This window comes from Lichenostomus cassidix, chromosome 1Aa (genome assembly GCF_008360975.1).
Source record: "Lichenostomus cassidix isolate B80296 chromosome 1Aa, HeHo_3.0, whole genome shotgun sequence".
NCBI lineage: Eukaryota > Metazoa > Chordata > Aves > Passeriformes > Meliphagidae > Lichenostomus > Lichenostomus cassidix.
Window position 1 is genome coordinate 49,533,110 of NC_139480.1, and position 15,102 is coordinate 49,548,211.

General features: G+C 52.7%; 1 protein-coding gene across 2 annotated transcripts; it reads left to right on the top strand.

Annotated features, from left to right (window-relative positions):
- The first annotated feature begins 4,085 nt into the window (after positions 1–4,085).
- C1QTNF6 (C1q and TNF related 6) lies at positions 4,086–12,991 on the top strand. Of its 2 annotated transcripts, none has more exons than XM_085048836.1 (3): positions 4,086–4,313; positions 8,168–8,405; positions 9,947–12,991. In XM_085048836.1, the coding sequence occupies exons 2-3, from the start codon at positions 8,174–8,176 to the stop codon at positions 10,492–10,494; spliced, it is 780 nt and encodes a 259-aa protein (XP_084904962.1). In that variant the 5' UTR covers positions 4,086–4,313; positions 8,168–8,173; the 3' UTR covers positions 10,495–12,991. The 2 variants fall into 2 exon arrangements, with proteins under 2 accessions (XP_084904962.1, XP_084904963.1); XM_085048837.1 differs by lacking the exon at positions 4,086–4,313 and adding an exon at positions 6,889–7,297.
- Positions 12,992–15,102: the final 2,111 nt, after the last annotated feature.

Sequence of the window (15,102 nt, forward strand, 5' to 3'; positions counted from 1 at the left end):
TGCCAGAGAGCTCCTGTGCTCACGTCAGAGCTCAGAGGAGCAGACAGAGAGAGGCATTCATATGTGCTGTGTATGCCTGAGTGCAAATATTGCATGATTACATGTGTGTACATGCAACTGCATGGATGTGTGTAAACACAAATACATATTCATGCCTGTGTGTTCACGGATTTAAGCATGTCTGTGTGTGCATGAGACCATACATAGCCACCCACACAGATGCACACACACCAGACATGCATGTCACCCTTGGCCTAAGCATGAACACCAAGAAAGCAGCACATTCCCCTCAATGCACGGGCTCAGCCTGGGAGATGACATCTGGACCTTGCCAATGTCCCTCCACACACACACACCCCCACCAAACCCAACCACACAGAGGTGGTCTGGGTCAGCCATGGACCTACTCAGTGTGACCCTTCTGCTCTGCAGTGGATCTTCAGGAGAAGAAGTGGAATGGTGATGGCAGAGGGGCTCCAGTGCAGAGATCCGAGGGTGTGTTTCCAGGCTGTTACCAACACAGCCCACACATAATGTCATTTGAAGCTGTTGTTAGGGAGCTGCAGTGTTTGTCATCAGCAGGGAATCACAGCAACTCGGATCAGGCAACAGCAAAACTGTCCAGGCCATGTTCTGCCTCAGCAGTTGTACAGGGTTTTGGAACAAGGGGGTGTGTGGAGGGGGCAGGAAGCAGTCAATCCATTGTTGTAATGGGGTGGCCTGTGGAGAAAAGGTACAGGGGAATACAAAAAAAAGGGAAACACCTTTAAAAAGAAGATGCTCCCAGCTCTCCTGAGTATCCAACAGAGAACTGAAATGCTTTATCCGCTCGAACGAGTGGAAAATATGCAAATATTTGCTCATGAAAAATTGCTGTTCTTTGCCTTCCCAAGCATAAAATATGCAAACGCCACACACAACGCAGCCGGCTAGCGCAGATCTCACACTCACCACGTCATGCACAAACAGACACACGCGCACAGCCCGTACGTCAATGCAGCCGGGCAAGGACACGTGCCTGGGCTGCAGCACAGCAGCCTTCCTCCCCTACATGACAAACAGGGCCGCGGGGCACGGCAATACGGATGCCTCGACTGGCAAACCGTGCCTGGGCCGGCAGTGCCCCGCCGCGGCTCCCCGCCGTGCTCCGGAGCGGCGGCAGAACTGCGGGCGGGAGGAACGCGGGGGCTCATCCCGGTCCTGCCTTGCTCTCGGGCACAGGGGACACCCCCGGGGGACACGCAGCGGGGCGGGAGGGGCAGGGCGGGGGTGGCGCCGAGCGGCGCGGGGGATGCGGGAGATGCTGGGGACACGGGGGTGCGGAGGACATGAGGGATGCGGAGGACACGAGGGATGCGGAGGACATGAGGGATGCGGAGGACATGAGGGATGCGGAGGACACGAGGGATGCGGGCGATGCTGGGGATGCTGGGGATGCTGGGGATGCTGGGGATGCTGGGGATGCTGGGGATGCTGGGGATGCAGAGGACACGGGGGTGCAGGCGCTGCTCAGCGCGTCCTGCAGAGGGGGATCAGGCGCCGGCCGGCGGGAGCGGCAGCGCGGAGAGCCGGACAAGGCGGTAGGACTCCTGCCCTTCTCACTGGTGTGAGGATCAGGCTCAGGCAAGCGCTGCCGAGAGGCAGTGGAGCCTCTCCGTGCCAACCCGCCGAGTGCCAGACATCCAGAGGGAGCTGGGCAGGCACGGGAGCTGTGCGCTCCCAGCACAGAGAGCCAGTTGTGTTCTGGGCTGCATCGAAATAAACGCGGCCACAGGAGCCAGGGAGGTGATCCAGCCCTTCTGCTTCTGTCGGGTGAGACACCACCTGGAGTGCTGCATCCAGGTCTGGGACCCCCAACTTATGAAGGACAGGGACCCGCTGGAGCAGGTCCAAGAGGACAGGGATGTAGATAATCAGAGGGCTGGAGCATCTGTCCTATGAAGACAAGCTGAGAGAATTGGGGTTGTTAGCCTGGAGAGGAGAAGGCTCCGTGGAGATCTTATAGTCCCTCCCAGTACATAATGGGATCCTACAGAAAAGCTGGAGAGGGCCTTTCACAAGGGCAGGTAGTAATAGGAAAAGGGAGAATGGCTTTAAAATGAAGTAGGGCAGGGTTAGATTAGATATTAGGAAGAAATGGTTCACTGTGAGGGTGGTGAGGCACTGGCACAGGTTGCCCAGAGATGCTGTGGCTGCTCCATCCCTGGCAGCATTCAAGGCCAGTCTGGATGGAGCTTTGAGCAACCTGCTGCAGTGCAACATGTCCCTGCCCATGGCAGGGGACTTGGAATTAGATAATCTTGAAGGTGCCTTCCAGCCCAAACCACCCTATGATTCTATAAGGCTATCATGGCAGCCTGGTTCCCATAGCAGAAAACACCCATCACAGATCCAAGAGTTTGTGAACTCTTAAACACCAGCTTCCCTCCCCATTCACCTGCCCACCCCATCCCCCCTCCACAACCTTTTTGTTTCTTTGGTGAGAAAGCTCATGGGTGCCTCTGAAGAAAGTTTTCTCACCCAAACCGCTGTGCACATTTCTCAGTGCTACGTGTGAGAGCTGACATGCCCCAAGCAGTGATCTACTGTTGATAAGTGATACAAGCAGATCTAGGAGTGTGTGTAGCAGAGTAAAAATTGCTGGGTCTACACAGGAGAGCATGGGAGGAGGGGGCCTTCAGATGCATTCAATACAGAGAAGCAGAAGGCAGCAGACTTGGCTGAAGGTTATTTTCAAGAACTGGTTCAAACAGGCAACAATGTCACTTGGTATCTCTCACCCAGCCAAGATGCTGTGTCTACATGTTCACAAGGCAGCAAACCCTTTCTGGTTGCATCAGGGATAGTCCTTGTAGACATATGCCAGAGTTTGGGGTGCTCACCAGCACATTTCCTTGTCTCAGTGGTCTCACAGGGTCACAAAGTCGAGGTAAGAGGTGGGACACAAGCTGGAAAAGCTGCTGATGGAGAGAGGGGCAGCCTGGGTGATGCTCCCTTAGCTGTGAGGCTTTTCCAACTGATACAGCTTGTGAGCCAGTGTCTGATATGCTGCTCAGCTGTGTTAGACGTGTTGTGTCTTGGACTGGCTGTGGGGGCACTGGGAAGTGGGAGACAAGCTCACACTTTCATGCTCAGTTTCGAGAGACTGCCAGGTCTAGCAACAGCTTTGCTCAAGGAATGAGTGCAGGTGAACGCCTCTTCCAGCTGCTCCTCAGCCACGTGGCATTTCAGCAATGCACAGCAAAAAAAAAAAAAAAAAAAAAGAGAAAAAGAATCCTTGCCAGGCCTTGATCTCTGTGTGAGACAGGCCAGGCCGCCAAGCAGCACACAGCAGAAATCCCTGCTGGCAGAAGTGCCTCCAAACTCAGCAGCAGCCTACATAAAGCCAGGGAACGTGTCATTGCTGCATGGTCCAAGCCCCACATGGGCAGAAGTCTCAGGAGAAATGTAGCCATGCAGCTGACATCCAATAGGCCTGCCCATCCTCAGAGACGTAGAAAGTATTCTAAGCCAGTAATTTTGTACCATGTTGGTGCTCTTGAGTAACAAGGGCTGGCTGTTACACAAGCCCCATGCACAGACGTGGAGTCCACAGGCTGGAAAAGATTCATCTAATCAGAGAATCACAGAATAGTTCTGGTTTGAAGGGACCTTTAAAGGTCATCTGTTCTTCCCGACCTCCTCTCCTGCCTGGGCAGAGATGATCAGTGTTCCTGGTACAGCAGAGTGACAGCTGCTGTTACAGAATAACCTGAGGGCACCACAAATTACTGAAGCAAAAAACCACGTTGCCACCTTTCCTTGTCTGAGGTGTACTTTACTGAGGTGTGCTTACAGGCACTGTGGAAGGGCAAGGCAGAGGGAGCCAGGAGCAGTGGGGCTGTGATGGAGAAGAGACAAGTGCAAAGCAGTGCTGCTTATCCCTTCCCAGCTCTTGAAACACATGTGCGCTCTCTTTCCAAGGGTAGCGACAGCAGTAGCCAAAAGCCTGAACTTTGCTTCCAGAAGGAATCAGCTGTTGAGCTGAGCAAACTGTGATGCTGTGCAGGGTGGGTGGAAGAAGGAGGGAGGAGGGAGGGAGGGAAGAAGGAGAGAGGGAGGGAGAGCCAAGCCTGACACGGGCCAGAGCAGGAGGGGAGGCACTCACAAAGGCCTCGGAGGCAGGATGGAAAAGACAGTAATTACATAAGAGCACTTGGCGAGCATCTGGCTGCAGTCAGCTGGGCCCTGCCGGCCCTCCCTCCCGCTCTGCTAACCAGGAGCAGCTGAGGATACGGAAAACTCAGCGCGGGACCCTCCGGAGGGGAGCGGAGGTAAGAGGTGCTCCGCTTCCCCTCCCGGCTTGGCGTGCCCTTGGAGAGTAGGGGCACAGGAGTGGAGAACAGGGGGAAGGAAAGGTGGCTGAAGTGGAGGAGAAACTGCCAGGAAGGGGAAGAGAAGGGGCTCTTTCTCTGCCTCTTGGTGCAAATGATACCTTTGCTCTGGGGGTTTTGGTGAGGGAGGACTGTGTAGGGCCAGTGTTGGTGTGTGGATGTGACTGAGTGTGTATGTGCAACAGGGCAGACGATCCACATGTGCCACAGGGGAGCTGAGCTGTGCAAAGGGGGGAAAGCATCAATTTCCTTCCTCCATACCTGTGGTAGAGAGGGGTAACAGGATAGATGCAGCCACTGAGGTAGAGACAGGCTTTGTCCCCCTGCTTTGCCAGTGTTGTGGTGGCTGCAGGAAAAGGGAGGAAATGGAGGAGGAGGAAGCAACTGGTTTTAAGCAGTGATTGTTGTAGTATGATCTGGACAGTGCTTCCCTGGGCTGCCTCCAAGGCAAAGTGTGTGATGAGGGAGATTGTTGGGCACACAAGGTGCCCTCAGGCTTGGACTACACTTTAAAGCATGGCTGGCACAGGTTTACTGGATAGAATTCTCAAAATCTCCTGCAAATGTGGCCACCCTGGCAAAATAGTGCTGGTACACACTGTTCCCTTCAGGGAGCAGGGCAATATTACCCTAGCAAAAGTGTCTTTACTGGCATAAACTTCTGCCCAGCTGGGCAATGCCACCAGGGCAAGTCTTTCTTTGCTGGCTCCCAGCAGGTCCCTATTCAGCCCAGATGAGACATTAAATACAAAGTCCTGCTCACTGCCCACTGTGAGCTGTTCTTGCAGTCAGATGAGGCACAGGCAGAGGGCCCAGTTGATGAGGTCCCCCATGAAGAACATCTGCTTGGCTGGGAGCAACTCGGGAGTGCAGATGGAAATGTGGGACGGAAATGGGGACAATGGACTCCCTGCTACCTGTTTCCCTTGGAAAAGTGCAAGAGGCCAGGCATAAGGCCAAGAACTGCAAAAGTGGGTAATGTCATGTTTGGAAATAAGGCAGGCAGAGACAGGTCACTGCAGTAGCTTTTTTGGGACAGAGAGGGACTTTGTCTTCAGTGACAGTCTTGAAGTTTTAATGCACCCCAGAAAATTTATTTGCCTTTAGTAGTACTGTCAGCTGCCAAAATTCCCACCAGCAGCAGCCAGGAGTGAACAGCACAACTGATCACAAAAACTCACTTCTGTCAGCCAGTGAGGCTCCATCATCAAGAAGTATTGCCCTAACCTTCCCCCCTCTCATTTCCCAAAAGGGGAAACTTAGGCACTGGCAAACAGGGGCAACTTGCAGTGGATTTCACTGCATGTCAGTGCTGGAGCCCAGTGAGGAGCTCATTCACTCAGCAGTGAATTTCTCAGTCCCCTTCCTGCCTGGCTGGAAGGCATGTTCTCTTCGTGTTCATTGAGCTCCAGGCTGACAGGCAGCCTTGAGAATATCTCCAGGCCTCCCAGCCCCCATTCCTCCCTTCCCCCCCAGCTCACAGCACATATTTTCCCAGAGTTTTCCGCTTGCTTCTCCAGTGGTTCTGGGGTCCTGCCAAACGCCAGCCACTCTCTGGGAAGCGGGGCCTCCCATTCCTAAACCAAACAAATGGGAGAAGGGAAACAGGAAAGAGAAAAGTCCCAGCACACGTAGACATTCTCAAAACCCTCTTCCCCTCAGAAACCTTGGAGCCTTCTGCAGCTCCTCGTGGAAATTGCAGGAGGTACAGTGCTGACTTGGCATTTCTGACCCCTGCAGAAGAGAGCTATTGTCCATCCCAAATGGATTGTTCTCCCAAAGATCCAGATGTGCACACACCCCCCACACATAGCCAGGGTATAAATACCCAGGTCAGTTTTGTTGCAGGATAGAATCTTCTAATCCTCTTCCCAACAGACTCTGCAGTCTGAGAAAATTCTCCTGCCTCTCCCACCCTGTGTTCCTTCACCCTCCGAAATGCTCTTCATTCCAACGTTCTGGTGCAGCCACATCGTGCTCACCCCAAAGGCACAAGCCTGTCAGCCTGGCGCCGAGCTGGGGACAATGGCCACAGCCAGGGTTTGTTTCCAGATCCCCAGTTTTGCTGGCAGGAAGCTCCCGGCAGCCAGGCTGTGCTTCCGGCCAGGCACGCCCCTCCCGTCCAAAATGCTCAGCCCGGGACCTGAGCAGGGGACATGACCAGGGGATGACACGTGCTGGAGCACAAGCCTTGGGGCTCTGCCCAGGCATAGTGGATGACCAGAGAGGGAAAAAACTGATGCCTCTCCCAGCTGGCAGCTGCTCCTGCTAGAAATGTCATGCCTGGGGCAAGAGGCCACAGTGACGTGCAGAAAAAACAACGCAAGAGAGAATGAAAGATGGAGTTTGGGGACTGTGAGTGGGTCAGGCACAGCTGGGGAGAGAGCGTGGCCAAGTGAAGGACTAGTGCATGGGACAAGGGGCTAGTGCAAAGGACTGAGAATCCTGTAGCATCGTGCCTGAAGGAAAGTCTGTCTCTTGCACCAATGCACCTTACCTTGTCCATCCTTATGTCCATCCTTGTCCTGCCCTGCTGCTGCCCACCCTTTGCCCAGGGTGCCACCCGTGCTGCCTGTGCTTCGCTGAGCAGGGCTCTGCTGTGCTGGTTGGAAGTGCAAAGGCAGAGAAAAAGACAAACCAACCACACGAACAGCGAAAAGGCGCTTCCTAGGAAAGAGTTAAAAGACGCTGAAACCCAATCCGGTTTAGAATGGAGAGCACCCAAAGCCAGCGAGGGAGAAGGAGGGAGAGGAGAGGGGAGGGAGCCGCTCCAAGCCCGGCTAGTGCACCCAGCCAGCGCTGAGCAGTGCCTGTGCCAAGAACCAGCTTCCTTAAAGCCATGGGCCCGGGGGCCAGCCCTGCAGGCGGAGGGGAGCCGGAGAGCAGGGGCTGGGAAGCGAGGAGGGCAGCCTTGGGCCCCCGGGGTGAGCAGCCGCGCTGTGCCGGGGGGCAGGCAGCGGGATGGGGGGCACAGGCTGCCAGAGGGGCTTTCTCGGCTGCTGGGCGTGCGTGTCTTTCGTAAGCATACTTCTGTGCGAGCTGCAGAGCTTCACGTCCTTCACCCTCGACAGAGAAGCAGCTCCCCTCTGGTCTGCCTGCAAAGGAGCCTCTGTGCCCTCGGGAAGGTGCTGGGCTTTGCCTGAGAACCCCCTGGGCATCGTTGGGAGGGGACCGAGCCACCCGGACGGGTGGGATTTGATGGGGGAAAGGAGGGGGCTGGAGAGGACAAGAGACGTCTTTGCTGAGAGATATGGGCCAGAGTCCATGTGGCAAATGGGGATTTTTGCATTAGATTCCTGTAAAGAGTTGATATGCAGTGATTGGAGGGCTGGAGAATTTTTTTATGGAGCTTCCCACAGACTGAGCAGCCTACCAGGGCATGCTTTTGCTAAAGAACTGTTGAGGTTAGACTCAATGATCCTAGAGGTCTTTTTCAGCTTTAACAATTCTATGATTGTGTCTCCTTCCTCTATCCCAGCCTGGGGATTGAATATTCTAGTGGCCTCAATGGTTTGCCTAGTCAGCACCGAGCCTTATTCCAGGGTCACCACTGAGTCTCCACTGGCCTGGGCAGAAGGGCGTGGGGCATCTTCTTGTGCCATGTGGTTCCTGCTGAGATTGCAGCCTTGAGCATCCAGGCACTACAAGCATATAAACTCCCTCCACAGGACAATGCCATGTCATCCCACCCCTGTCTCCAGCCACAGAAAGATGTTTTATCATGATCTCTGTTCCATCCCTTATGTCCTCCCCCTTCTTATACCTCACTCTGGCACTTCCTCATATCTCCCCAGGTCACCATGGACATAATCTACCTGCGCACATCCCTGACCTTCCTTTTTCTCCCTCTTGTTGTGTTTGGGGCACCCGCTGATGAACCCAACCTCACAGAACCCAGCCCTGGTGCTTGCAAGCGCTGTTGTGACTCACAGGACTCTTCCACAGACACCCCACCCGTCCCTCCCAGCCACCACCACTTCCCCTACCCAGTGCCAGAGGTCCGTCCCTATATCAACATCACCATTCTGAAGGGTAAGTCTTTGCCCCGGGATGCCCAGGGACTGATGGCATTGCAGAGGAGGTGACAGCTGGAATGCTGGCATGCTGCTTGTGCCAACGAACAGCCAGGTGCCACCCTGGGGGATAAGTGACCACACACACTGTGCCCAGGTGTTTTGTGCTGTGAAGAGGAGTAGCCTGGGGGAATGGAGTCAGTGCATATCCCTGCTGTGACTGCTGTGTCTCAGATTGCTGCCTGCTACCAGCTCTTCCTCCCTGCTAACACGGGAGTGGCAGTGACAGTCCCTTGCCAAGCTGGGAGGACACATTCCTTGCCTCAGACTTACAGAGCCCTGTAGCGCCTGAGGGAGGGAACACTCCTTATCAACTGCAAAATAAGCATGTTTGGAGGGCATTGGCACCCAGGGAGGTTGGGGGAAACCTTCTCCAGCTCAGTGGGTCACATGAGTTTTGAAGGGGGAGGAGGGCAGAGGGAAGCAGCAGCTATTTGCAAGCTAAGCTGGCAGTGACCCCCAGCTCATTCCATCCTGCCGTGGCTGGCTTGGCTAACGGGAAAAGGCTCCCTATTTTAGATCAGCTCCTCCCTTCAGGGCTCCCCTTTTAGCCTTTGCTGCGGGCAAAAGCCTGTTCCCAGCTGGATGCTGCCACTTGCTTCTTGTAGCTCTGTGGTTCCTCTGGCTTCACTGGGCAGATGCTCTCCCTTCCCTGCCCTGGCTGGAAATAGCTGCAGTCCATCAAAGCTCAGGAGGGTGTCTAGGGCAGATAGAGGCCTAGACTACAGTGGGGTGTTAAAGGGAGACCTGAAATACCATGGAGAGGAGGAAAAGAACAAGACACGAATTTGAGTGCTGTCACTGTGTGCTGGAGGCTGCTCTGAGCTCCATTTTTTCTTCATATACAAAGTACATTCTGGTGCTGGTCTCCCTCTGTAGTGATTGGGCAACACACACACCCCATTGCAGAGCTGCAGTGTTAATTATACAAGATCCCCAAAGCATACTAGTATTGTCAAAGTGCAATCCCTCTAACTTGCACTGCTCCATCTGCTAAGTCCAGCTTGGATCTTTTCCCTCTGACCCACCCCACTGTCCCTCCCTAATCATACTCCCCCACAGGCATTAGCTGTTCTTCCCCTTCTCCAGCCTACTGCAAGAACACTGTGCATCCTGTGTGGATAATTGGATCATAGGAGAGGTGTGTAGATGGGCAGGGCTGTGCTGGAGGTAAAGCAGTATGGGGGAAGAAGAAGAAGTCAAGAGCTCCAGGGGTATTTTGTACTTCTGCATTCCCTCTGAGGCTGGAGTCTCCTAGGGACAGGTCCTGGTGCCTCCAGCAGAGCCATATCATCTGGTGAGCAGGGGATTCACAGTCACTCCCAGAGCTCTGCTAGCTCCTTTCCCATGGGGAGCAATGGTGTGACCCTCAGAAGTGGTCCTTCTCCTGGCATTGCCCCATTCTTGTGCAATCCTCTACCTCCTCACTAGGCTTTCTCACCACCACTCCCACATCTTCTGGTATCACACAGGAGCTGTGTCCTCTGCTTCCTCCTGCAGGAGAGAAAGGAGACCGGGGAGAGCCTGGGATGCCAGGGAAATGGGGCAAGGAAGGACCACGAGGCGAGCGAGGTGCCCAGGGCCAGAAGGGCAGTAAAGGACAGATGGGCATGGCGGGAGATCCCTGCAAGCATCAGTATGCTGCCTTCTCCGTCGGCCGCAAGAAAGCTCTGCACAGCAGCGAGGGCTTCCAGGTCCTGATCTTTGACACCGTCTTCGTCAACCTCTACAGCCACTTCGACATGTTCAACGGCAAATTCTACTGCTCCGTGGGCGGACTGTACTACTTCAGCCTCAACGTCCACACCTGGAACTTCAAGGAGACCTACATGCACATCATGCACAATGAGGAAGAGGCTGTCATCCTGTATGCCCAGCCCAGCGACCGCAGCATCATGCAGAGCCAGAGCCTCATGCTGGAGCTGCAGGAGAATGATGAGATCTGGGTGAGGCTCTACAAGAGGGAGAGGGAGAATGCCATTTACAGCGATGATGTTGATGTGTACATCACCTTCAGCGGGTACTTGGTCAAGCCCAGCATTGAATAACTGCCTTTCCTCTTCCTTGGGGCCTCTTAGGCCTTTTCCTCTTTTTCTTTTTCTTTTTCTTTTTTTTCTCTCTCTCTTTCTCTCTCTCTTTACTGCCCATAACCACTGCAAATCACTTGGAAATGGGCCTGTGAAATCTCAGGCACTGAGTGTGAAACTTGCCACACTGGCTCCCACCTCACGCTCTCTTGTAGCCAGACCTGTATCTGCCCACTTACATGGTGGCACTACCACCTCTTGCCCCTCACCCCATAACCCCAACTTAGGTTATTGGCTTCTTCTCAACCTGCCAGGGAGCTGCCTCTGGCATTTCGGGCTCTAGAGCAAGAGGAAAGCTACAATACTGTTCCTGGCCTGTGTCTCTCCTTGGGGCTTCATACACAAAGGATTCCTGTGGAAAGGGCTAGAAATCCCCACTGCTGAGGTGCATCCTGGCTCCTCTCCATCCCAACTAGGCATAGCAGTTTTGCAGCCTGAATCCTGGTCCTAATGTCACCTCTGACACCTGTAGTCTGGAGAGCAGACCGGGGTCTGAGGGTCTCCTGGAGCACAGGGAAGATGTAGGAGCACTGAGAGAGGGTATTATCTTTCCAAAAAGGGAACTGTTGGCCTTTCTAAAATGTGTCACTGGCTTTCCTTTGGCACCCTTCTGTGTCACAGAGTCCAGGCTGGCTGTCAAACCTAGAGCTGGTGGGATTGTCCTCCTCTGTGCCAGCTCTAGCTCTTCAAAGAGGGCCAGAACACCTGGCCAGAGCCTTAATGGGGATCTGCCATCGATTCAGGAGAGGCCACCATTCTGTTTTCACTAGGAAACAAGTACAGAACAAGAGAGAGAGAGAGAGAGAAATAACCCTTGAAAGCCTCCCTCCCACACCTCTCCTGGGGTGTTACTCAGTCTTGGCTCCTCAGCTGTGGGAAGCTTCCTCAGAGAGAGAACCCAAATCTGCTCTCTTTTGGCAGAGGTGCCATTTCACTGTCCTCCTGAAGGTGGTTCTCCCACACTGGTATTGAAGGACTGCTGTTTCAGGGCCTGAGCTGGAGGCTGTAGGGGCAATTGCAGTTAAATCAGTCCCAAACCTGGACAGGCTGCCTCTTCTTTGCCTCTGTGATGGAAAAATGATAGAGGTGATACTACAACACCTCTCCCAAGGGTTAAAAAGCTTCCCTGCTGAATGCTCTGTGCCCTTTTCTGGCAATCTCATCAGGGTAACTGAGCAAAGCATGTGGCTAAAACAAACCCTTGCTCTTTTTGTCAGGTTGGAGATGTTGCAGTGAGAAAGGAATGCCAGTGGTAGGGTTTTCTAGTACTATTTATATTGATCTCACACTGCTCCCACTTGCATCCCTCTGGAGGGGATGCTACAGCCTTGGGGGAAGCAGGTGAGGCTGGCTCAGCACTTTAGGAAACCTATTTCCACATGTTGTGATGCTCCCATAAACAGCAGGGCCGAGAGCTGTCTCCTTTTCGAGTCTCAGGGCAGGACAAGCAGGGGAAACACAGGTATTTCTCCTCTGCTCATCACTGATCATGACATCTCCTGACTTACCCAGGTTCTGCACACTCGTGATTAGCCATGGTCTCTGCCCATAGCACCTGGGACTACCAGGGCTCTCCCACAAGAAATGTGAATCATTATACAGGATTAAGTCTGGTCCGGGATGGCTAAGGAACAGGGACCAAGGGTAAATATTAAAAACCTTGAGAAAATTGCAGGGCATTTTCTCTCTTATCCTGTTTACTTACCCTCTGTGCTTTTCTAAGGAAGTTGTACAGACTGTAGTAAGTTTCAGGAACTTTGCTCTGGATCCTCCCCACCACTCTCAATGAGGTAATGGGCATAAAAACAAAGTTTCACTGAGGCAAGGCTGATTTTTTCACAGGGAAACATGTGATGAAGGGATCACAGGAATTAAAGAAGACAGTGGGTTTCTTCCTCTCCCTTAGGAGGTCAAGTGTGTGGAATTGCTCAGAGACAGGATTTCAGATGGCAGAGGAAGCAGCAAGCTGGAGGTGATGCTCAGGACCAAATCCCTTTCTCTCTTCCTCAACAGGCTGCAAACCCAGATATATTCCATTTACAGTGTGTAGTGCCCCATGCCTCCCTGAAGAGAAGCAAGCCTCTCTAACACTGAATATCTTCACAAACAAGCTTCCTTCTTCCTCCTTTCCTATTTGGTGACTGAATGCTGGTGACAGGTCTCCTGTGCTACCTATGAGCAGCCAGAGGGTGCCTGATGCATGTGAGAGAGGAGGGCAGGGGGACCAAAGGGTGTGTTTAACAGGCTTCTGGTGCTAAACAAGATGGCATTCCCTTGGTGCTAAATCAGATTTCAGGAGTATTGGGTGCTTTCTGGAAGGTGCAGTAGACTGAGTTGTGATGTACTCTGGAATTTATGGTGCTTTATGTAACTAAACCAAACAAACTCCAAGAACTTCTGTATATATATATTTTTTCAGTGGTATTAAACTTTTTTCCTTGGTTGTTTTGCACTTAAATCTGTTTTTCTCTCCCAACCTATTCCTTCTAGCTCTGGTTATTGCTGAATGGTGTGATGGAAAAGACACTGACCTGAAAAAGACAGGTACAAAGTCTAACTCAGCTCTGAAACTTCCCTAGGTAATCTTTGGCAATCTCATGTCTGTTTCCTTTGTGAAGAGCCATTACCTTAAAATATTTACTGCTTGAACACTTCTAATTATGAGGACCCTCTCATTTTTGCTGAAAAAGCTTTCAGCAAATTCAAAGAAGGATTCTTTGGAGATTACAAAAAAAAATATCCCAGGACAGTAGAGTGGGTTGCAGGAGTAGGCTTCAAGTATTTAATTAAATTGAGGAAGGCTGGGTTAATGTTGGAGTTCTCTTAAGGGAGATCAGATCCTTCATCTTATGAAATTTTTAGCACATTCTTCTCTCAAATACTTGGTAAGCATGAGAGTTTTCTGTTTTCCCCGTGACATTTTTCTTTTCTCTGCCAAGAGCTGAAGGCCAGGGAGTACAGAGTAGGAGGGATAGTAAACTGTTGATTGGACACTTGTGCTTCCTATCATTGGAATGAGTGGGAGTTCCAGAGTCAAGCTGGACACTCATATTTGGAAGACCTGTGTTCTGTGAGGAGAAAGGCCTGAGATTCAGGTCAGAGGTGGAAAGACAAGCAGCAACTGCCCATAAAGCTGGGGGAAAAGGGAAGACATGAGCAGGGAGTGGAGACTTGTAAGCTTGAGTGGAAGATCTGGAAGGAATAGAATCCCAAGGGCAGGGAGATGTCTTTTGGAGGTCTCAGTCCAAGTCAAAAGGGTTTTGCTTATGCTCTTTGGGCTGAGGGGACTCTGCTGAGGTAGAAGGATTTACAAGAAGCCAAGATGAGGTGGCTATATAGGACATTCTGTTTTGAGTTTAATTTGCCTTCACATAGTTTCTCCTGCGGTTTGATGTGTACCAGACACTTCATTTGGCAAGGAATGGAATACATAATCACACACATCCCTACAGGCCTCTTTGGTCCTGTGTCAGGCCCAGAGCAAGGGCTGTATATATCCTAGCCAGTGCAGGATACCTGTCAGGTCAGAGCCCAACCTTCTACCCATTTTCTATTTACTTCTGAGGAAAAGTTTTCTATGATTCCACCTTTCAGCCTGACACGTGAAGAGTGTCTTCAGCCCAATCCCTTGGGGCTAGATGCATGGTGACAGGCAGGGTCTGTAGCTGGTGCCACCCATCACAGCATGGATGCCCCACCAGGGAGTTGCTGTAGCTGAGGCTCAGCTCAGCTGGACCCTGCAATGCTTTGAAGGAACAAGGTCTGGGCTGGATCAGATCAGCCCTGCTGCCCTGCCAGTGAGTTCACCCACGCCCTGAAGGCCATGAGACATTCATTCACTCATTCGTTCACCCACCCCAGGTCTGTGTTCTTTTCCATGCAATGGAGCTACTCAGTGGAATGTTGATTCAGGGACTGGCTCAGCCAGTGTCTCTCTCTCCTGGGCAAAGCAAATGTGCCCTGGGATGTGCAGCTACAGCACTATCCCTCTCTTTTCCCCTGAAAGAGTGGTCCAAGCTCTGCTGCAAAGGGCTCTGTGGGCATGTCTCGAGGTTGTTTAGGGCATCTGTCACATGGCTGGCCCTTAAAACTGCCTTCATGCAGGTCTGTGGTCTTGCAGGTATGAAAGGAAGGGAGTGGGAGAGAGGACATGAAGGGCAGGATGTGGTGCTGACTCTGGGAAAGAAAGCACACTCCAAGGACAACTCAGGAGAAGCTGAAGGCCCTGCAAGGTCTCCTTGCCCTGTCATAGCTGTGGGAAAGGGGAAGAGAGAAGCAGGGCAAGGAAAGTATAAAGGAGACCTTTGACCCTGCAGGTGGGCACAGGTGGGTGTGCTGCACCCAAAGCACCAGGGAGAGCAGGGACACAGCACAGCAGGGCCTGGCTCCATGTCCCTTCAGAGCCTTTGTCACAGCAGGGGCAGTCACACGAGGTGTCTCTGCACCTGTCCCAGCTGCCAGCTATTGTGCAAGCTCTGTCCCACACCAGTGCACAGTTCAGGGGCTGCCACACTGTGCATTAGCAGGTTTCCCCTCTCCTATTGCCTCCTCTCCTCCTCTCCCAAACCA